The sequence below is a fragment of the Colletotrichum orchidophilum genome, assembly GCF_001831195.1.
Source record: "Colletotrichum orchidophilum strain IMI 309357 chromosome Unknown Scaffold_52.1, whole genome shotgun sequence".
NCBI classification, from domain to species: Eukaryota; Fungi; Ascomycota; class Sordariomycetes; order Glomerellales; family Glomerellaceae; genus Colletotrichum; species Colletotrichum orchidophilum.
Genome location: NW_019173008.1, coordinates 193,972 through 214,100, shown reverse-complemented (window position 1 = coordinate 214,100; position 20,129 = coordinate 193,972). Strand labels below are relative to the sequence as shown.

Genomic DNA, 20,129 nt, shown 5'->3' with positions numbered 1-20,129 from the left:
CAAGGTCCAATTCGAGATCAGGAAAAATTCAAGGTGTAGAGTAGAGATCAAATGATCTATGGGATTGTAACGGGAGGAGTCAGAGGATGGGTTGGTAAAGTAAGTGGCAGGTGCGATAAGAGCAGTCGAAGCGGGCGGATGAGGGTTTTATGTTTTCCTCTGCCCGTCGTCTGGCCTTCAAGAGTCAAAAAAGCATCGAGCGAACTGCCTGGTGCTGCCAGCAATCTGCAAGGTACCGTCGAGATACCTCATTCGTTTCGCAGACGACCGGCATGTTGGCGACGAAAGCTCATGTGCAACCGGTACAAGAGCGCAGCTTCTGGCTCCCGCCCAGGTCCCTCGAGGTCCCTCTTTGGTCATTCAGCCCAAGATAAGGCCTGCTTCTACCTGCCCTTGACGGCGGCAGGGGTATGGCTGGTTCTGGCTTCTGGTATCGATTGCAGTGGGGTGAGAGGGGTGGGCTGGTGGGGTGTGGCCCCGGAAACTTGTGCCCTCCCATTCGCCCGCCAGCCCAGCTTTTGAGGGACCACAGATACATGCCAATTCTGCTTCGGTTCTCAGCGTCCCACGACCACCAAGTCGCGGTACTTTGCCCGAACTCAGAACACCCTCTTCACCCGCACACCTCCCACCCTTTATGTGCCTTTTTTCTGCTGCACCTGCCATCCCGCCCACGACTATCACAGGTCTCCCAAGTATCCCTACTGCCTGAAGACGGCCCCGCGGTCCTGAACCGACGGCATCATGTCTTCGTAGGAAACGGAAATGCGGCGGGCGGACCTTTCACCTCTAGAGGTATCGTCAACTTCCTCTTCTCCGTAAATGTCCCCTGGGAAACTCCTCTTCCGCTTCCACTTGGGTGGTTTTGTTATGTCAACCCTAGTCTCCAAGACTGATAAGTACGAAAAATCACTGATGAAAATGTGTGACAATGACTTCGACGTGCACCCAGTAGCCCGTTGACCAGCCACTCAGATGTCGCCCGGGACCGCCCTTGCGGCAGTGTCTGCGACTAGCTGCTGCAGCAGCGACCGCCGACCCAACAATAACCATGAATGAAATTATACAGAGATGAGGAGAATTCTAGGTACAGAGTGTTGTGAGGTGGACGTATAGCTGCGGGAAAGAGGACTGTAGAGACCCAGGCAGAGATAGACAGATGTATCGCGACTAACGACTCAAGGTACCTCTCACCCACAGAAGCTACCGCGCCACAACGCGGGGCACGTACCGGAACATGTCATTTACAAGGCCCACGTCCTTCGGTCCGCTGTCCGCTGTTTCTATCCTTGGACTTTGAGGTGCTTCTGTGCAATGTCGCCCGCCGCCGTGCCCGTCGCCTTCGCCCTCGCCGCCGCTGTTACTGTCGCTGTCAGTAGCGCTGCTCACCACGGCTGTGGCTGTGGCTGTGGCATCCGCCCTTCAGAGCCAGTGGAGGTCCTGGAACTCTGATGCGCAAAAACGGCCGCTCAATGAGTAGGTAACTTATCCGTAGTCAGCCGACTACTCGTGAGGCCGCGTTTCGTCTGAATCTCGCTTCCAGAACGGAAAGGAGAGTCTATTGGATTCCAGCAAACTCTCGTCTTCGTAAATCCCGGGGCCCGGTGGCTAGCCAGAGCGCCTCCTTGAACCGGTGCGGGCTCCGCACATGGCTTGCTGGCGGTTCTGAATACCCCGAGGCCAAGTAGCGTCGCTTGCAACTTGGTTGCTCGGGTTCCACGCCGACGATCGCATGGCTATATTGCGACAGCGTGCATATTCCTGGCGCGGAATTTTCCTTGGGAAGGCATTGTACTCTTCCGGTCTGCTTGGGGGGTGTCGTCAGGTACCTCAACTTTTCCCACCTCGTCAGCTTGGCGACCACTCCCTCGACTTTAGTCTTTCCCCGCCAAAGGACCCTAGGTCCTAGGATTGTGATACAGCCACTTAGAGTCTCGCACCCTCACTCTCACTGGCTCCAGAATCAAAACGTCCTTTTCATCGCACAAATCCTTCTCGTTCCGCCGGCGCAACTCCTCGCGGCACGGCGACGTGCGCACCTGCGCTAATTCTCCTATCATCATTATCTCTAATCCTTGCCATGGCTATGCTTGCCCGCGGCGCAGGAAAGGCAAAAATCCTCGAGGAATTGCTTCCTTCGCCTGGTCGTACGGGCTGCGGGCACAGCTCCCGCCTTTTGGTGCAGTTTGTCGTCGCATGAAAATTTTGCCCGCTTCCTCGCAGTTGTGATATCTCGACCACCCTCGACATTGATTGTCTTGGGCTTGGTGCGTCTCCTTGTGCGCTTCTGTAACCCCTGGTGGGGTATGTCCCGGCGACCCTTATTCATTCTGAAAAGGTATCTGTACATCTGTGTCATCTTGACTCCCAAATTGGGCTGGTATCAGAAAACGCCGTCGCATATCCCACCACAAGGCTATCGAGCATGCCGACCCATAATGCGGCGGCGAGGGGCAAAAGGTGGGGTGGGATGTTGGCTCTGGACCAGATGCGCTCCAGAGGTCGGATCTGTGGTCAGTGCGATGGCTTCTTGTCGGTATCCTGTGAGCGACGGTGTGTTTACAACCAGCCCCGAGTCAGTTGGGGGGATTCGGGGGAAACCCCATATCGCATCTTCTCTCCGACAGCGGAATGGCCATCTTGCTGAGTCCAAACCTTCGGAATCACTAGCCAACCTGTCCTTCCGGCCAATATTCGGTGGTGTTTTCGTCAGCGAACCCCCAAGCAACCCCCAAGCTCTTGCTCCACGAATCGACCTTGTCGTAGCTATCTTCGGAGGGATACCCAGTCCACATGGCCTGCCGTGACCCGTCCCTGCAAGACTTGAGTGAATATCTGGCTTATATGCAGCCCAAACGTCTCGGACACTGCAGGATGCACAAAGCTGGAGTCGCCCGCGAGAAGAAGGCTGGTAGCTGGAGGGACGGGAAGCTGTGCATTCGTCGCATGTTCAGTCGGTCTCTAGTCGGCCATATCACACACATTCTTCTTCCGGAGCTCCCCCGCAACTCTTTCTCTCGGTAGGGTAGGACCACCGGCCAGTGGTAACCCCCGTACCATCACCGGGTACACGATTACCCCTCAACATACGGATACCTTGTCGTCGCACAATGTCGTCGACCATGGTTGATTCAGGCTGTATGCTGAATGTACTCTGGGAAGCCGCCTACCATTGCCGTTCCTAGACAAATCTCAGGTAAAACTTTGATGATTCCATTATGGAACTTGATCTCCAGATGTGACCTGCAGGAGACCTCCATCTCGGGTGTCTCCAGAGCATAAGGTGTGGGACGCTAGTGGGGGATGGTGCATTTCGCATTGCTGGCTTATCGTTGGGCGCTGATTGGCCAAAGCGCATGTGCAGAATAATTGAATTCTCTCAGGAGCCGTGTCGGTTCCATGGTCTCTTTAAAGACTGGCGTCAATCTCTCAAGAAACTCCTCCGCGGCCATAGTGCCCTCGACTGCTAAGCATCTTTCCCTCTCTTGCTATTCGCAACTCCGGTTGACAGGCAACGATATGTAACTTCACGAGGTGTCGTTGACCTCGGTGAAGTGTGTGACAGCTGACAAGCTTACTTGGTGGAGAGCCGCGGCAGTGACATGGGGACGCTGCGAACATGAGGTGCAGTGAAAAGTACCCCGTCCAGAGCGTACAGCTGCTGTTTGGGTCCGACCCGAGGGCTAGTGCCGCATTGTTGGAGATTTTTGGAAAATGTGGGTGGTGCAGCCATGTTGGGTTTGGGCGCCGGCCCGGCTGGGATGGGCAGGGTGGATGATGGTGTCCCTCTTGTTGATTGACCAGGACTCTCCAGAATCGGCTCGCCTGCCAGATCGCCGAGACCGGGCAAGAAACGGCGGCAGCGGCCGGCAAAGGAGGCACGGAAGCACCACCACGGCCCAAGACTTTTGCGGTCGGCTACCCCGACGACAGGCAATGTCCGCATCCCACACCGGCAGTCCATGGACCAGACCCATCTCGACCGACGGTCTATCTGCAAAGCTCAACCCTTTGTCGCTTTCAACCACGAACTCGCTGGTTTTCCTCGTCAACTTTTTCCCCTTCAAACGCATGCGAAAAGTTGGCATTTCCCATCGTCCGAACTTTACGAACAACGAGAATTCGCCGGTCTCGTCGCTGAGTGGTCAGCGTTGACACACAGTAATTCTCTCATTGGTCGGCTGCCACCCGCCACGATCGGGACTTGGCTGAACACTGCCGGGGCACCTGGGCGAGGCATGCCAGGGCCCCCGATCGAAAGTCTCACGAGATCAAAATGACGTCTTTGGAATAGCCGATTGGGGGAAGCCGTCCCAGAGTGGCGGCGATACCATCATGGGGCTCGGTGTGATGTCTTTCAGGAGGTCTGCCAGAGGAAGTCGACCAAGTAAGGCCGGGAGCAAAGACCGCTTCCATGACGTCGGCCGCGACAAGTGTCAGACCTCGACCTCGACCTCAACTTTCACTACGACGTGGGGATCGGAATCGGGAGCCGGGCCTTATTTCTCACAAGCCACTTGGTTACTCTGGAACCTGTCGTTTTCCTCGGGGGAGGCCGAAGATGTGTGTGCATGGCATGGCAACGCAACACGAGCCCACAGCAGGGCGCAGTCAACATTTGTCGCGAGCCAGATTGAGTCAGACTCGTGTTCGGCCGACGGCGGTCAGTAATTAGTTTCGGAGCATCGTTCCGGGACAAGCGGTGGGAGGTAAGACGAGAGGGCGTTCTGGAACTTGCATGGAGGACCACTAAGGGACCAAGTGGAGGATGACTTTGATGTGTCACAGCGCGCCACGATGTGCCTGAAAGCGCAAGGCAAGGCGAGCAACGAGACGCAACAATGGAAGGCTCCGAGTGGCTGTCCCTTCCCGCCTCCCTCTTCCACCTGCAGATTGGGGGAAAGAGTGGATTTGCGCCAGTGCGCGGGCGGCAGGAACAGCTGCATTCGTACTGTGCCAGCAAAATAGGGGTCGTTTCGTTGAAGCAGCAAGTGTGGCAGCAAGGAAACGCAACTTCCCGGCTTGGGTTGTTGGCAGGTGCTCCTTCTCATCCTCAGGAACAACTGAGGCAGGAGTAACAATTCCAAGCATCGCATGATCTGTAAGGTAGGTAGCCAGTCATATCAGGAAACAGCAATGCAAGATGTTCTCAAATTGGGAAGTTTATCCCTGCCTCGGAGCTCGTTTTGCACGAGGATATTTTCGACCAAGGTAAACTGAAGAATGAAGTAAGGTACTGGAGCAGCGTCTGTTCACTCATGCCGTGCTTCTTTGGCTTCATCCATCTGCCGACGAAACGATCCAAGGCCGCGTTGTTCATCGTCGCCAATAACCGACTTCTGCACGCCGTGTTCGTATCATGAACTGGACTGAAGGGGCCCTGGCTCGGCATTCTCGAGGGAAGGGCTGGAATTCGGAGCTGGCTAAGCAGAAGCAGTACTTTGCAAAAGCTCGCTCGGGATATCGCGATCCGTCCAAGCCCAGTATTGAACCCATTTCCTTTCTCTCCCGTCAGCCAAACTCTTCTGTGCATCCTGTAAGGCGCTCCCCGATAGTCGCGTTAGGAAATTCGCCGCACCTTCAGCATCAAAAGAACCAACGTGACGGTTCTCAGGATCGCCGCCCCCATACGTCGCCACGCCAGCATATGCGGAATGAAAATCTCTTCACGGTAGATCAGGGCACTCAACAAAAACGTGTTTCACTGCGTGCTGCTAAGAAACGAAAACCTGCCGACGATGGACCTGAGCTTCTGGATGCGAAGAGACTCCGCTTGCTGCAAAAAGGCGACTGGGCTGGCATCAATGTCCAGAAGTCGCTGCCTATCCATTTTTCAGGAGGTGGCAGCTCGGATCGACGTCAGATCTGGGGCTTTCGCAACAAGTACTCCAAGGGGCAATCTTCCCCTTTCTGGGAGCAGGATGGAAGTAGCAGGAGACCACTGCAAGGGAAAGCTATGAGCTACTCCAGCACGCAGGGCGGAGACAGAGACGTCAGGATCAGAATTGGCAGTGAAGATATTCGATACGGCGGCGGAAGTCAGACCACGAAAAGAAGCTCTCGGATTCGCCCTCTCCCGACTGTCACTCAGTCGAGCAACTTACGGCGGTCGGAATACTTTCAGCAGCCCTCGTCTCGAAACGTTGCGAAGAGCCCTGACCCTGCAGAATCGCGCAGCACTGGAAGACTGCTAGTGTACAGGACTAAAAGTTCGAGACAGCGTCGGCATGGCCAAAGTGCTGCGAGCCATGGAAACACTCCGAGTTCCTCAGGACCGTCCAAATCACCCAGCCACCCAAGTAGGCTTGATCGTCTACAGGAAGAAGGCCGGTCGATGTTCGTTGAATCCTCTCCTTCGATCATTTATCATCCCGTGCCTCAAAGGTTCAGCCAGCTTGTCCTGCGTAAGAGATCGGGAACACCAAAATCCGATCTCTTTGGGAGTACCGTTGGTCAAGTCGGTCTCAACCTATTGCAAGACGTTGCGTCACGGGAAAGGAGTGAAAACGAGCGTTGGCACAGGATGGTGGCGTCTGATGATGATCAGCCAGATACAGCGTCCGCGCAGGATTTGGGTGGAAATGGCACAATTGTTGATATCAGTCCCGGAGTCAGCAATATGCTCCATTCCAGCGGCTCAGTAGCCCGTGGGCCAAGATTCGACCATTCTCCGATGAGCACGTCTACGGACCCTCCCTGCGATAACACCGCGCGAAACAACATGCATACTAATCAGTCCAAGAACTTCAGCCTCCGATGCGAAAATGATGGTAAACCAAGAAATTCTATAGAAAAGATCCGGCTATCGTCATCTCCGCTGCCGATCTGGTCTTCTGCTTTATCAGCTGACCTTACGAAAGACGACCTTTATCACGACAATGATGAACTCCCTCGGGACAGCATACTCGCGCGTATAGAAGCCTGTTCAGATGGTCGCCGTGACACGGTGACGCGGCAACTGCCGCCAATGTTTGAGTCGGATAGCGAGGAGGAAATGACACACAACCAAAACGAGCGAAATCTAAACGAGCAAAGCACAAGACCCCCAGATACAGAGCACGAAGATGCCGGGAAACCAATGTTCATACCTCAAATTCTGGAAACAGATGTCAATCATGTTGCACCGGTGCTATACTCAGCAAAAGCAGACATGAATTTGGAATGGATGAGCTTCATATTCGGCGAGGATGTTGACGATAATGAAGATACTACGTTCCAAGAGGCATGTCAGGAAGCTGCACGGGACTTGCGGCCATCAAGCAGCTCTGCTAGCAACCACTTTCAAAGCTCTACGGTCCCCATTTCAACTCTTGTCCCCGAAGAATCTATCACCTACGGAACGCTCCATCACCAAGATGATGACGATGTGATTTCAACGCCGCCAAAGTCTCCAAAATTTAGGATCGGCCAGACAGACATGGCCGTCCGCAGAGACCGCGCAGACTTTTTACCAGAATACAGTCGCCATGAGGACACTCACACAGATATCGCAGATACTATCAGGGCAGAAGATTCAGACTCAATCATACCTCAGGCTGGAACAGAGTCTCTAGCATCTGATATTGCCTCAACACCAGTCATGGACTCTGCATCAATGATTGCACAGCCATCTGACTCTGACATGAGCGGAAATGCAAGTCAGCCATTTCAATTTGCCAAGCCGAAAACTTTTGTCGGTAGGCTAGTTAGTTCATCAACCCGAGATCCCGGGCCAGTCTTGCACCTGAGTATACATGACAAACCCAAGAAAAGGGGTAGACCCAAGGGCAAATCGAGAATGAAGAAGGCTAAGGATGGACGTGCCAATATCCGAGGGCTGCCTGATTATGACGGCGACCCAATTGAAGGAGGATCAGATGAATAGTGCCGGACTGATATTCGCAATCTTTTTTTTGGGAGAGGTAATTTGCATCACGACATGGCGATAGAAGGGCTTTGGAACGGGGGTATTGTGGCATCCTGTTGACATTGGTGGGATATCGACCGTTGTTGGGACCTGGCTCTATCTATTCTAAAAACGGACAGAACATGTACAATGCAACAGAAGAAAGAAAATCACAAAAACCCCAAAAAGAATCTTACTCCAATCCTTGACCCTTTTCACCAAAATCGTCCGAACAAGTTTGCGTTTCCGTCTGCTCCGGCCAGAATCCAGCACAGCTGTCTGCCTAGAGGCAATCGATCTCATCTGTGTCATATGCAGAAAAAAACCTTTCCTTTCCTTGATCTTTTTTTTCGTCCATTTTCTTTTTTTCAATCAATTTCATCTTTTTTTTCTTTTGTGGTTTGACTGATATCCCATGCTGTCTTTTTTGAGAGTTTGAGACAGAAGAGAGGGAGAGATATATAACAAGATTGTCATACTCGAAAAGCTCTAGCGTTTCTGCCAAGCTCATCTTTCTTCCATCCGCCACATCCTAATTCTTCTTCTACTCAAACTACCACCACCACCACCCCTTCACTAAAAGCCAAAGGCATGGCCGTGGCGGCGGGGGTGGTAGACGGCGTCGCGCTTGTTCTCGCCCTCAGCGCGCTTGACTACGGCCGGAGTGGCCTTGGGGACGACCGAGACGGTGTGGGTCAGGACGGAGGTGATGGGGGCGGTGGGGCACGCGCTGACGGTCACGGTGACGGCCGAGGGACAGCTGCAGCCGCTCTCGTCGCCGACGCTACCGCCGATACCGCCGCTGCCTCCGTTGACGGCGCTGGGGAGGGCCGAGGCGATAGTTGTGCCGGAGGCGGAGCTCTGGGCTGTGTCGCTGATGGTTACCACGCCGGTGAGGGAGCCGACTGTGACAGTGATGACGCGGGGAGGGGCTGGGGCGGAGGTAGGGGCGGGAGGCTGCGCCGTCACGTAGACGGTGGTGACGCGAGGGGGGACGGTGCCCTCGGCGGGGATAGTGGACACCAGGGCGGAGGTGACGGCCTCGGTCTTGGCTGGGGCAGTGCCGGAAGGAGCTACGGTAGGCTGGATTGTGACGGTCACGAGGGAGATGACGGGGGAGCCGGAGGGAGGGGCCAGAGTCATTGTGATGACCGAGGTCTTGGGCTCGTTGGGTCTGGGGGGCTCAGCGGGGCGAGAGGCAGAGGCGGAGGCTGCAGGAACGCCACCAGGGACTGTTGCCGTGACGTAGACTGTGCTGATGATGGCTGAGCCGCCGGCGCTCTTGGGAGGGATGGTAGTCTCGATGGCAGAAGTGACGACTTGGCCGCCCTGCTCCGAGGCACCGGGCTCTTTCGACGGAGCGGGAGGCTGGGCGGTGACGTAAATCGTAGAGACGATCGGCTGACCGCCGGCACTCTTGGGAGGGAGGGTAGTCTTGATGGTGGAGGTGACGACTTGGCTGCCCTGCTCCGAGACACTGGGCTCGTTGGACGGAGCGGGAGGTTGGGCGGTGACGAAGATCGTGGAGACAATCGGCTGGCCGCCGGGGCTCTGGGCGGGCAGGGTGGTGACGACGGCGGAGCTGGCGGCGACGGCATCGACGGAGCTGACGGCCCCAGACGCCACGGGGACGCTGCCGGTCTTGGTGATGAAGATCGTGGAGACAATGGGTGCGCCGCCCTCGCTCTTGGGAGGGAGGGTAGAAACGACGGCAGAGGTCTCGACGGAGCCGGCTTGCTCGGACGCACTGCCAGTAGCAGAGGGCTCAGATCCGGGCTGGCGGGTGATGGTGATCACGGAGACGACCGGGGAGGCGGAGGGCCGGTCGGGGTTAGCCGGGAGGGTGGTGGTCAAGACCTGAGTCTCAGGGGCAGCAGGCGTCTGAGAAGGAGGAGCGGCGGGAGTGGCGGGCACGGTGACGAAGCTCACACCTCCGGATCCGATGGTGGCACCGGCATCAGGGGGCAGAGTGGTGGTGGCGATGACGGAGCCGCCATTCTCGACCACGGCCGAGGGGATACTGCTGCCGCCGGAGACGGGACCGCTGGGCAGGATGACGGTCTGGGTGACGGTCACGGGTACGGAGACAGTGACTGTGGCGGTCTTTGCGGCGTTTTGGCAGTTGACGAACTGGGTCTGGCACTGAGAGATGGCAAAGTTCCGACCGGCGATGCTCTGGCACTGGGTGAACTGTATGCCGCAAGCAGCACTGCAGGCGGACTGGAACTGGCCAAACTGCCGGCCGCCCACAACGAAGCCGCCCTGCTCGCCCAGCTGGACGGCCGGTGGGGCGCCGCCGAGGGCGGAGATGAACTGGAAGAAGGTGACCTGGGAGATAATGATGACCTGGGGCTGCTGGATGACGGCGGGGGCGGAGACGGTGACGGTACGCTCGGTGGTGATGACCTCGGTGACGGTCGAGTCGTTCTCGAGGGTGGAGGTGACGGTGGCGACCTCAGTCAGGGTCGAGACCTGCGGAGTGGCGACGGGGATCGAGGTGTTGAGGAAGATGCCCGTCGGGCCGCCCCTGCTGAGGCCGGAAACACCGGTTCCCTTCGACGGAGGCGGAGGGGGAATGCTGATGCTCGACAGGATCGGGGAGGGTGCCACCTGACGCTTGTTGGCGTGTTGGTGGTGGCTCGCGAGACCGAGCTCCGCGAGGAGGCAGACGAGGACGGCTGATTTGAGCAACATGTTTGCTGAAAGGATCGTGAAGCAGCTGATGTCCTTTTTGTTTGTGGGGGAGGATAGCGGGTTGCTAAAGTGTTTCGCAAGTTGGATGTTCGTGCTTGTTTGGTTTCGTTTGGATCGTTGGTGATGAAGGAATGGAATGAAGCAAGGCCCTTCAAGGGAAATGGGCGACTAGCACCGAGAAGAGAATGACAGGATGCTTGGAAAAGAAAGAAGCGAAAAGAAAGGAAGAAACTGGTAAAGATGAAGCTAATGGGAAACAAGACTCCGGGCCAGAGACGGGAAACCAGCCCTTCTTGTAAACATCCTTTTGCCTCTTTCCTTTCGAAAGCCATGTTAGTAGAGATGGATGCTTGCTCCTCCTCGGAACCGGGGTTGCTCTCGACTCGACCGATCGGATACCTGCTTACACCTCCTGAACCAGACTCCCCTCCACTTCGCGGGCCTGCCCCTCTCTTGGAATCGTAAACGCCAGACGACGGATAAGCTCATCCCCCTACCCTAGCCCCGCAGACAACCCGCTCTCCGACCGAACGTCTCACGATTTCTAACCCAAAGCGATGGCGAAGCCGTACTACAGTCAGGCTGGCTCGGCGGAGGAGGCCTTTGCCGGGGAGGGGGCGCGAACGGAGTTTTCGCCCTGGGAGGATCACCAACATGCTGGGAGGAGGAGGTGTGCGGCTGGCGGTCATCGATGTCACCCAAAAGCGATGCAACGGCCGTGTTCCTGGCGGGGATGACTGGGTATAGCAAGTGGGATGACGGGGGGGTGACTAGGCGTCAACATCTGTGGGCTCGGGACGGAGGTGAATGCATAACGGGATGATCTGGCCGAGGGTTGCAGCCTATATCACACCTTGGCACCGTTAAAAGATACGCGTCTTCTTGTCAGAAGCTGTAATAAAAGAGCGGAGCTCAATAACCAAGTTTATGGGAATATGAGGAGATGAGGAGTTGTTGTTCAAGAATGCAACGGTATCTGTAGATCAAAATAATCACCAGCAATGGCTCCGTGGTGTCGTTGCGATACTGTGCAGCAGCAACAGTGATCTCCCATTAGTTCTCCTGTGATCTACAAGCGTCCGTTTCTGTCCTGCCGTCCTCCTGCTATTTTCTCCGAGCCGTGTCTGGAAGGCCCACCCGAACGAGAACATTCCGAAGTTCTAAACATCCAAACAAGGCAGGAGGCCCCCAGCTTGGAGGGAAAGAAACAGTGGGTAGAGTAAGGGAGCTGGGAGGTGGGTTCAGGGAGTGGTTCCTGAGCAAGAAAAACTTCTCTGCTCAGGGGTGTAAGCGGGGGGGAAATAGTAGGACCAGGCGGTATCGAAATCTGCTCGCCGTCCAATGTTTTGACCCAATAGCATCGGACTTGAAAAGAAGAACTCCGCTGGATTGGATCAAACTTCAGGGAGCCGGCTTGGGGGCAGGAGATGTCGAATGGAGGCTCAGGGGCAAGTCGGTGGAGGAGTTGAGGTTCACTTTGAGTACCCGAAGAAGGGGGAAGTTGGATGGGATGGAGTCGGGGGCCGGGGATGCCACTACGGAGGCGCTAGAGTGGACCGGGGGGAGAGATGGCGCATGATTTTCGCGGGGGTTCGAGGATCAATCGGACGTGACCGCCGTTGTCATCGGAGAATTACAGCCAATCGGGAGGGGCTGTGTTGTGCTGCTGCTTGTAAAATATGGCGGCTAAGTCCCACTTGGCCGTTTGAAGATGCCAGCGCCTTTCTCCTGGGACCCCATCCACGCCCTCTTCATCCCAAACATGGTTGTCCTCCTTGACCTGGTTGTTCCTGTTTCAGCTGATTTTCCCAAGTGGAAAACTTCAGCCTCATCCTAACTCCCTTCTCTGTACCTGACGGATAGACTGTGGCTTTTCGCTTCTTGACCAGATATCCCTAGCATATTCCAGGGCTTCTGGACTCTGCGGGTTCTCCACCGTCCAATCAACTTTCATACTATGTAGTGTTTCCACCCTCCATCACTTCACCCCTACGACCCCTTCAGGCTTCACCCCTTGCGCCAGTCCTCCGTTTTCACCGAAAAGACCCCAAGTCACGTGCTGTCCCCTGATTGTTTGGGCTGCACACGCCTGCCCTTTCCCTCATGAACTACACCCACTCACCCCCGATTCTTCCATCTGATCATCTGATGGTATGTTGTCCGACATCCTGGAACTGGCACCCCTGCTCTGGTTTCACGAAGGCTAATTGCAGGAGGCTTCTTTCGTGCAGACTTGGGACGACTGTGGATCCTCTCCCGACTTACAGCCTTCCTCCTTCCCTGCCCATCTCCTGTCAAGTTTTGGCCCGATGACATAACCGCAACAACCAAAGGAGCCTCGCATGCGCCGACAGATGAATAGCAGAGCAGAGTCGCACCTGCTATAGCTCCCAGACCCATCTCCCGTGCGTTAACTCATAACAGCCTTCGGAGATTCTTCACTGCAACCTTTAATGCATCACCATTACCGTGGTTCGTCGCCCCTCTCGACCCTCGCTGTTTTTTGGTGTGCTGATCACACTAGTCCGCTCGTCGATCTTGCAACACGTCAACGGTGAATAAGGTCTGGCTTGTGCGACCCATGCGGGAGATCGCTGGCCGGTCTCCCCCGTCCCCGCCCGCCGTCGCTGCCCTCCCCCCTCGGTTTCGGCGGTCTTCATCCCCTCTGGTACCCTGACTCCTTGCTAACACTCTTGATTGTTTGAAATTGCACAGGGACCTAACACATCTGTGGATGAGACCGCTCTTGTAGCATCATCCCAGAATGGGCAACTAGTTCACTCCGCGATATAGACTCCTCTCGGCCTTCGCGAGGTCGACTACGAATCTGACTTCATCTGACTTCTTGGCCTTTCCTCTAGCATGGCGGATCGATGATGAATCGCCTTATTTGCTCCAATGCGACCTTGACAGTGAACGGCCTTCCTTGGCGAGCGGGCCTTGATGGATCTCTTCTCTCTTGTTCTTGACTACTATGGAGTCAAGGCCTTCGCAGACATGGTACTTTTCTGCCAGACTGTCACTAGAGTCAATGCGTTTCTTAGATACCCCGACAACAACCATTCGGGCCAGGCCAAATGGATCCTGCCTCGCAAGGCTCGCAACGGAAATGCCACTAGATCGAAGACTGTCCAGGAAAGAGGCTGTCACTTTGCTTGGGATGAACCACGGCGAGCCCTCAGACAAGCTATGCTTCATCCGAGCCTGGCAGTCCCAACCAGAGAGACCCAGTCAGCATCCCGAAGACACTGGCACAGCCATCATGAGGTGGAGTCACCGCTTCGAGAACGTCTGTGTCGCCCGCTGTCTTCAGACAGGGGGTGCGCCATAACCCGAACTCCCCTGCAGCCGCCACCGTCAGATATAGCAACAAGAATATGCGTCTGGACCAGAAACCGGCTTCTGGTCATCAGCCCTGTATCCTCGCCGCGCCCTGAATCAGGGATGCTGCCTCTCGCCCGCAGATCAACTGCGAGACTAAGAGCTGCCGTCAAAGTCCGGCATAAATGTGTGAGCCGGGGCGGTGCTGCTGCGCCCTCCGACGATCCAATCCGGAATTGCCGCAGCTGTCTTATAGGTGAGGTGTTTTTCTCTGAGGAGCATAGCCAGCTAGTATTGCATCATCGACTTTTCTCATTTATAGGACATTCTGCGACCCCCTGGTGATATTCGATGCGCACTCTAATGGCTCAGATGTTGGTTTTGTAGGTCTTCAAAGTTGTGTGAAGATGCTGAACATAGTCAAATGCACTTGGCAACAATACTTGTTACAGAACGCGACTCGACCAAATGGTCAAGACGTCCCGTGGCTGGCAAGAATGACGACTGGCTACATGTCCTGCAGATGGGTTTGCTGTCGACGGGCCTACGATCGAATCGTACTGCTGTTGGCTTAGGGAGTGAATCTTAGCAAAATTGCTGGATTGACGCATGACGAGGCTTAAGGAGGGTCGATTGCCTTCTGCGCGCTGCTGGCCATACGAAAAACGATGCAATCATTGTGGTTAAACAAAAGAAAGCCCGTGACGGGATGTTTATTACGTTCTCGTTGCAACGTGAAGCAGAATGAGGACTTATTCTACTCTTGGGCGCTTGAGAAGATGTCGTACACTATTGGAGCCGTCTTCCGGCGCTGCTCTTACTTGAATGCGGTCGTCGGCGGAGACGGCCGGCCGGCCCGGTGCACGCACTCAACGCGGAGCTCCGCGAAAGTTCGGAAGCTGGAACCGGGCCGGGTACCTGTGATTAAGAGGAGTCGAAATAAAGTTAACCCCAGAAAAAAAGGCATTGACAGGCCGAGGACTCGTTTTTATCACTGATCTATCTCTTGATCTATCCATAGACTAGACCATTCTTCTCGGCATTATCGGGAATATTAGCTAACAGAATTGAAATGGCTGGCCATCGCCGACGACGGGCTTGGCGGGTCGAGCGCTCGGTGTGGGGTAACGGCCTCCGGATTTCGGGGCCTGCCCCGTCGAATCAAGAAACTTGCCAGTTCCCAAAAAGCACAGTGTGCGCTTCGGCCAGTGCTTCGAGCACGGGCAGGCAGAGGGACATCGTCGGGACCGCTGAAGTGCCCGTGTGACTAGAGCCACAGGGCGTTCTGGCTAAGAAGAAGGCGCTACGAATAGTGCTCAGCGAACTGAGAAGTACATGTCGCCATCCCCAACACATGTGCTTCGTTCAAGCTTGTGCGACGTTTGTACTTTCGGCTGTGGATTACACGACGATTGTAATCGTTCTGCGGTATGAGGCTTTGACTTGTTCTTTTATCTCAAATCTGATTCGGCGCGGTGTTGTCGTCGTGCGCTGCAGTGATGGGAGATACCTAGTGTACTGAGGTAAGGTTAGTAGGTCAGGTACTTCGTTGTCCAGGCTGGTGTCCTTCCATCCGAGGTCCTGTGCCTTATTTTGCTGATCTCATCTGGCCGAGACCCTCTCACTTCCCAGCTGGGCCAATGTCTCTGACCCTCCCTCATCCTCAACCCCCAACCCCTGGCGGTATCCAACATCATCCTCCCATCACCTGCATTTTCATTGTCCATCTCCTCAATATCGTCAACCTACGATGGACTCGAGAATCAACTTTCTTATTGTTTAGTTGCTTCCACTCACTAATCTCCATCCGTTTCTGCTTGCTTGCACCTTTTAATCCGTCCTGTCTCCACAAGATCTACGAAGATCTACCCTGCGTCATCATCTGGCCCCCCCGTCAGGAACGAGGCAAAGCTGCGGCATCGGGGGAATCTCCAACCCCACTCCGTCCATTCATCACAATAGCTCAGCTCGGCTCGGGTCCCAGGAACCGAGTGAAGATCGGCAGCTACGCAAGCTTGAGCTTTTCTCGTCCATCGCAATCAATTTATAGGCTCTTTGCCGCCCAGGCGACGGTTTGCCCAGCACCATGGTCGTCTTTGTTGATCTCGACGAGGACATGGAGCCCCTTCACGTTCTCGAGGCACGCCGCCTCGCAGCTGCCGCCGCCGTTGCGACTGATGCACTGGGATCAAGCAGTCGCGAGCTCGAACATACGCTCGAGAAGCCCGCAATTGCCTCAGTGCCGTTGGTGACACCAACTCCCGTATCGGAGCCAACACCGACATTTCAATGCGCTGCTACCGAGGCTTTTGGCTGCTACCCGTAAGCTCCATTTACTCTCTCCATCATCATCACGCGCATATGGCAGGCACATCGTATCTGACACCATATCCCGCAGCATCGTCATGTCAATAGCTGAACACATCGATCTCAACACCCTCGACAGTCTCGCCCGCACCTCACGCCAGGTCCGTCAGGGCCTGCTGCAATACCGCTCCATACTCATCTCTTCGACGTTGCACTGCTCCAACGAGGCCGCCCCCGTCGACCCAGAGTCCACTTTCCGCTTTCGTGCGAGGGCCGGCAACTGGTACTACATGGAAGATGGTCGGAACTACAACGGCAAGAGCGGCAGCTGTGCCCGAGACCTGGTGACGGAGTGCCGGAGGTGCAGGACCGTCGTGTGCAGGGTATGCCGTCCTATGCCTTGCCACATGCTCTTGGCCCCTTCCACCGAGAGCGGCTCCCTTACCGACGTGAAAGCGTGGGGAGGGTACCAAGAGCATTGAGGCAATGGCCGGGGAGGATAGAAGGATTAGCAAGTAAAGTTGATCGCTGACGCTTGCGAACAGAACTGCGCCATCAAACCGCCAGCCCACAATGCTCTTCGCGAGCGTCACCGTAGGCTGTGCAAGGCATGCACAAAGGCCCCCATCGCAACTCTCGTTAACCAAGCCCTGGAGCCAGAGACGCCTCTGCTCGACGACGCGGTGCGACGAGAGATTTGCCGATGCGACGTTGACGGCGTTTGGCTGTGCCAGCCCTGTGGGCGGAGCATGCGCGGGGCTGACCACGACTACCAGCGGTACCTACCCTCCCCTCCCTCACCACGCCGAGTTGCCAAGTTCTCGCCATGCTAACGTTGGCTCTTTGCTGCAGCATCTGGAAGTGGCGGGCTCACTACGGAGAAGTCCTCGGTGGCCTGGGAACCGGCATCGGCGAGGGCGATCGCGGCGTCATTTGTGGCCGTGAGACCGCCTGCGCCGACGCCAAGGAGCGTGAGAACGAGACCGACTGTGATGCCGAGGACGCGGCCGTCACCGGCGCGAACTTGTGGACGGCCACAGACCAGGTGCACCTCGACACCGTGCGATATGAACGCACGCCGAGTCCCCAGCTCGGTCCTGGGTACGAGAGGCACGAGATTGAGGGCATCGGAGGGGTTGTGAAGACCAAATTAGTCCGCATGGTGAGAGTTGGCGCCTGCGTGCCCGAGTGGGATGATGAGAAGAACCACCACAATATCCTCGGAAGAGAGGTGAAGGGGATCAGGCGGAGCTGGTGCGGCTGGTGCTACAGAGTGATTCCCGGCGAGGCTGATTTGGACAAGGCGGGCGTTAAGATGCGCCAGCTTTGAGGGCTGGCTTTTTGGGATATTCTCTTTATAATGATTTGACGACACCTTTAATTCGTGATAGTTGGGGAATTCTGGGGACCCTGCTTCGGAACAGGAATGGATTTTTCTTGCACTGACAAGACGAGCTGGCGAAAGATGGGCGAATGATAGCCTGGGTAAGATAAAGGGAGATAGAAAAAGGCGGACGACAGAGACGGGACATGGCTTTTTGATATTCTAAAGAGGAAAACTGCCAGCATACGAGGCGCTCAGCAGTGGCGCTGATGACTAGAAGCAACGGCCAGGTGAGGATTCCTGGTGGCTCAGTACTGATGATGAGATGAGGCCTAAACCGGGTATACCTTTGAGACATAAAATGCTCAGGTATGGTGCCAATCAATAAGGCAGTAGCAAAACGCGTCGGGTGATGGCGAAGTTGGTAGCTAGATATGGAGAATTATACACGAGTTTCTATGACCTTTTTCTTTTCTTCTCATTGTACAGATGGTGGGAGTTTGGGGTCTCCGCGTCGTGACCCGCCTCTATCCTACAGTCTCCCAGCCGATTTTGTGACACCCCTAATGATTTGATGGTACAGAGAATAAATGTGCCATACGTCGCCCCCTTGCCCCTTCTTTCATCCCTTGGTGATACAGAGAACTCTGCTTCAATACGGCCACCTGGGACAGCAGTCCTTCGCCAACGCTTTCTTATCGCCACAAGTACAGCAACTGACCCAGACATACCAAGTTGCCCAAACTGTTCAGAAACCTTTTCCAACAAGTGGCTCGAATCGGGAACTCTTTTTCCGTCTCTTTTATCTTCTTCTTCTTCTTTTCTTACAACTCGCCCCGGAAGAGCATCTCCTTTCGGCGCGAGCGGTCCTCGCGGGCCTTTGTGCGGATACCACCCCAACGACCCTTCACGGCCTCGAGCTTGCGCGCCAAGCGCTCCTTATGCTCGCGGGGCGCGGGCGTGCAGATGGTGATGAAGGTCTCTGAGCAGTCAAACTTGCGCGCGAGGGCGGACACGCTCCAAAAGTCGGGGTCCTCGGCGCGGAGGCGGCGGATCTCGGCGACGTCCTCCTTGGAGAGGTGGTAGCGCGGGTTGGAGCCGCGGGAGGGGACGTTGAGGGCCGGGGGGAGGAGTGGTCTTGCTGCTGCTGCTGCTGCTGTTGATGAGGATGAGGAGGCGGCGGCTGCTGCTTGTGATGATGATGATGATGCGAAGAGGGCCGAGAGGTTTGCGCGGCGGCGGGGGTCGGAGGCCGGGAGGAACTTGAAGGGGGTGTGGTAGACGGAGGGGGCGGCCGAGGGCGGGTTGAAGATGATTGTGTCGCCGGCGGCCGGGGTCGAGGGGAGGAAGTCGGGATGGGGAGGGATGTTGAGGGCGCGCTTCGTGCGGGAGAAGGTCTTGTGGCCTCGTCGGGGGACGGCGGAGACGGTGGTGGTGGTGGCGGCTTGTTGGCGGAGGAGAGCCGCCAGCGTGGCGGCTGGTCTGGTTAATGTCCTGGCCTCCATATTTTTAAAAGCTGGTTTGTGTTTTTTTTAATGGGCGAATTGGCGGAAACGTTTGTCCGGAGACGTGTTTCCGTATTCGTGGCTGATCAGGAGCTTTGAGATGGACGGCCAATTGATCGATTTGCTGGGAAGGGAGTGAGTGACAGCACGGCCAGCGTCGCTTCGGTGCAATTGTCGGAGGAATTCGACTGTGACGCTGGGAGGAGGCTTTGATTGGAGTTGTCGCGTGCTACGAGGGAAGCTCTCTCAGTATCGTGGACGGGACCCTGAGGCGATGATCTGAAGTTTTTCGAAGGCCGATGAAATTTGGCTTAGGTAAGGTTGTGGAGCGAGCTGTCCCAAAAGGGATGCTTAGTGGATTAGGTAAGGAAACGGTGTCTGCCTGAGTTTGTACTCATGTCTGAGGCACAAACTTTGAGCAGAAGGTGAGCTTATCGATAAAATCACATGAGATGTCACGTTTACGATTGGGACAGGAAATCGGGCTGGTCCGAGAAGGTGGAGCTGATTGGACCAAGGTTGCCTTGCGTTTCTCTGCCAGCCCAGCCCAGCGCCGGTGACGTCTGCGAAGCTTCCGGGGGACTCCCCTTTCCTCCCCCGATCCTCGCTGCCGGTTGCTCCAGCAGATGGAAGAAGGCCAAATTAAAAGTTTCAACACAACCAAAACAAGAATGACAACCTTGGTTTCACAAAAAAGCATCTCGACGGCGCGGCAACGAAATTTCCCGCCGGCTTTTGCTGTATTATTCTTTGTGCCATCTCTCACCTGAGGGCATCTGATCGATCCGCCCCGGGAGTTACTTGGTAGTGGTGTTGATCCCCAAAAAAAGAATTCCGAGAAGGGAAAGTATCACCTCTTTCGGTTTTGTCTTTACGTCTCCCGACAGAAGCCGTTGGGAAAAGAAGCTACGGTGATACTGCGCATTGGTGTTATTCATGCAGAGTTGACAGTGACGTGCTTCCATGGGGCCCGGTTTCCCAGGGACCTGTGTAAAGCGAGGCGGGAAGCCCGATTGACGCAGGGATTCGTGCCGGCGCAAGAGGGTCTATAGAGGGTCAAGAGGGTCTATAGAGGGTCAAGAGGGGTTATCGT

At 55.7% G+C, this 20,129-nt stretch overlaps 9 protein-coding genes across 9 annotated transcripts; 5 read left to right on the top strand and 4 right to left on the bottom strand.

The window, feature by feature from the left end:
• Positions 1-272: 272 nt before the first annotated feature.
• Positions 273-374, top strand: CORC01_06808 (uncharacterized protein; the record flags this gene model as incomplete). The annotated part of the gene is made up of 1 exon (XM_022618447.1): positions 273-374. One exon carries the CDS (start codon positions 273-275, stop codon positions 372-374), a length of 102 nt encoding a protein of 33 aa, XP_022475097.1.
• A 36-nt stretch (positions 375-410) lies between these two features.
• On the top strand, positions 411-896 carry CORC01_06807 (uncharacterized protein; the record flags this gene model as incomplete). Its single annotated transcript, XM_022618446.1, has 1 exon — positions 411-896. The coding sequence occupies one exon, from the start codon at positions 411-413 to the stop codon at positions 894-896; it is 486 nt and encodes a 161-aa protein (XP_022475096.1).
• A 13-nt stretch (positions 897-909) lies between these two features.
• On the bottom strand, positions 910-1,401 carry CORC01_06806 (uncharacterized protein; the record flags this gene model as incomplete). The annotated part of the gene is made up of 2 exons (XM_022618445.1): positions 910-1,063; positions 1,208-1,401. Coding segments are annotated over 2 exons (348 nt in total), but the record flags the coding sequence as incomplete, so codon positions are not given.
• Positions 1,402-3,714: 2,313 nt separating this feature from the next.
• Positions 3,715-4,671, top strand: CORC01_06805 (uncharacterized protein; the record flags this gene model as incomplete). The annotated part of the gene is made up of 2 exons (XM_022618444.1): positions 3,715-4,144; positions 4,295-4,671. 2 exons carry the CDS (start codon positions 3,715-3,717, stop codon positions 4,669-4,671), a joined length of 807 nt encoding a protein of 268 aa, XP_022475094.1.
• A 976-nt stretch (positions 4,672-5,647) lies between these two features.
• CORC01_06804 (uncharacterized protein) lies at positions 5,648-7,864 on the top strand (the record flags this gene model as incomplete). The annotated part of the gene is made up of 1 exon (XM_022618443.1): positions 5,648-7,864. One exon carries the CDS (start codon positions 5,648-5,650, stop codon positions 7,862-7,864), a length of 2,217 nt encoding a protein of 738 aa, XP_022475093.1.
• Positions 7,865-8,461: 597 nt separating this feature from the next.
• CORC01_06803 (uncharacterized protein) lies at positions 8,462-10,579 on the bottom strand (the record flags this gene model as incomplete). The annotated part of the gene is made up of 1 exon (XM_022618442.1): positions 8,462-10,579. One exon carries the CDS (start codon positions 10,577-10,579, stop codon positions 8,462-8,464), a length of 2,118 nt encoding a protein of 705 aa, XP_022475092.1.
• A 1,241-nt stretch (positions 10,580-11,820) lies between these two features.
• CORC01_06802 (uncharacterized protein) lies at positions 11,821-11,940 on the bottom strand (the record flags this gene model as incomplete). The annotated part of the gene is made up of 1 exon (XM_022618441.1): positions 11,821-11,940. The coding sequence occupies one exon, from the start codon at positions 11,938-11,940 to the stop codon at positions 11,821-11,823; it is 120 nt and encodes a 39-aa protein (XP_022475091.1).
• A 4,046-nt stretch (positions 11,941-15,986) lies between these two features.
• Positions 15,987-17,537, top strand: CORC01_06801 (uncharacterized protein; the record flags this gene model as incomplete). The annotated part of the gene is made up of 4 exons (XM_022618440.1): positions 15,987-16,222; positions 16,299-16,590; positions 16,753-16,985; positions 17,060-17,537. The coding sequence occupies 4 exons, from the start codon at positions 15,987-15,989 to the stop codon at positions 17,535-17,537; spliced, it is 1,239 nt and encodes a 412-aa protein (XP_022475090.1).
• An 818-nt stretch (positions 17,538-18,355) lies between these two features.
• On the bottom strand, positions 18,356-19,036 carry CORC01_06800 (uncharacterized protein; the record flags this gene model as incomplete). Its single annotated transcript, XM_022618439.1, has 1 exon — positions 18,356-19,036. One exon carries the CDS (start codon positions 19,034-19,036, stop codon positions 18,356-18,358), a length of 681 nt encoding a protein of 226 aa, XP_022475089.1.
• Positions 19,037-20,129: the final 1,093 nt, after the last annotated feature.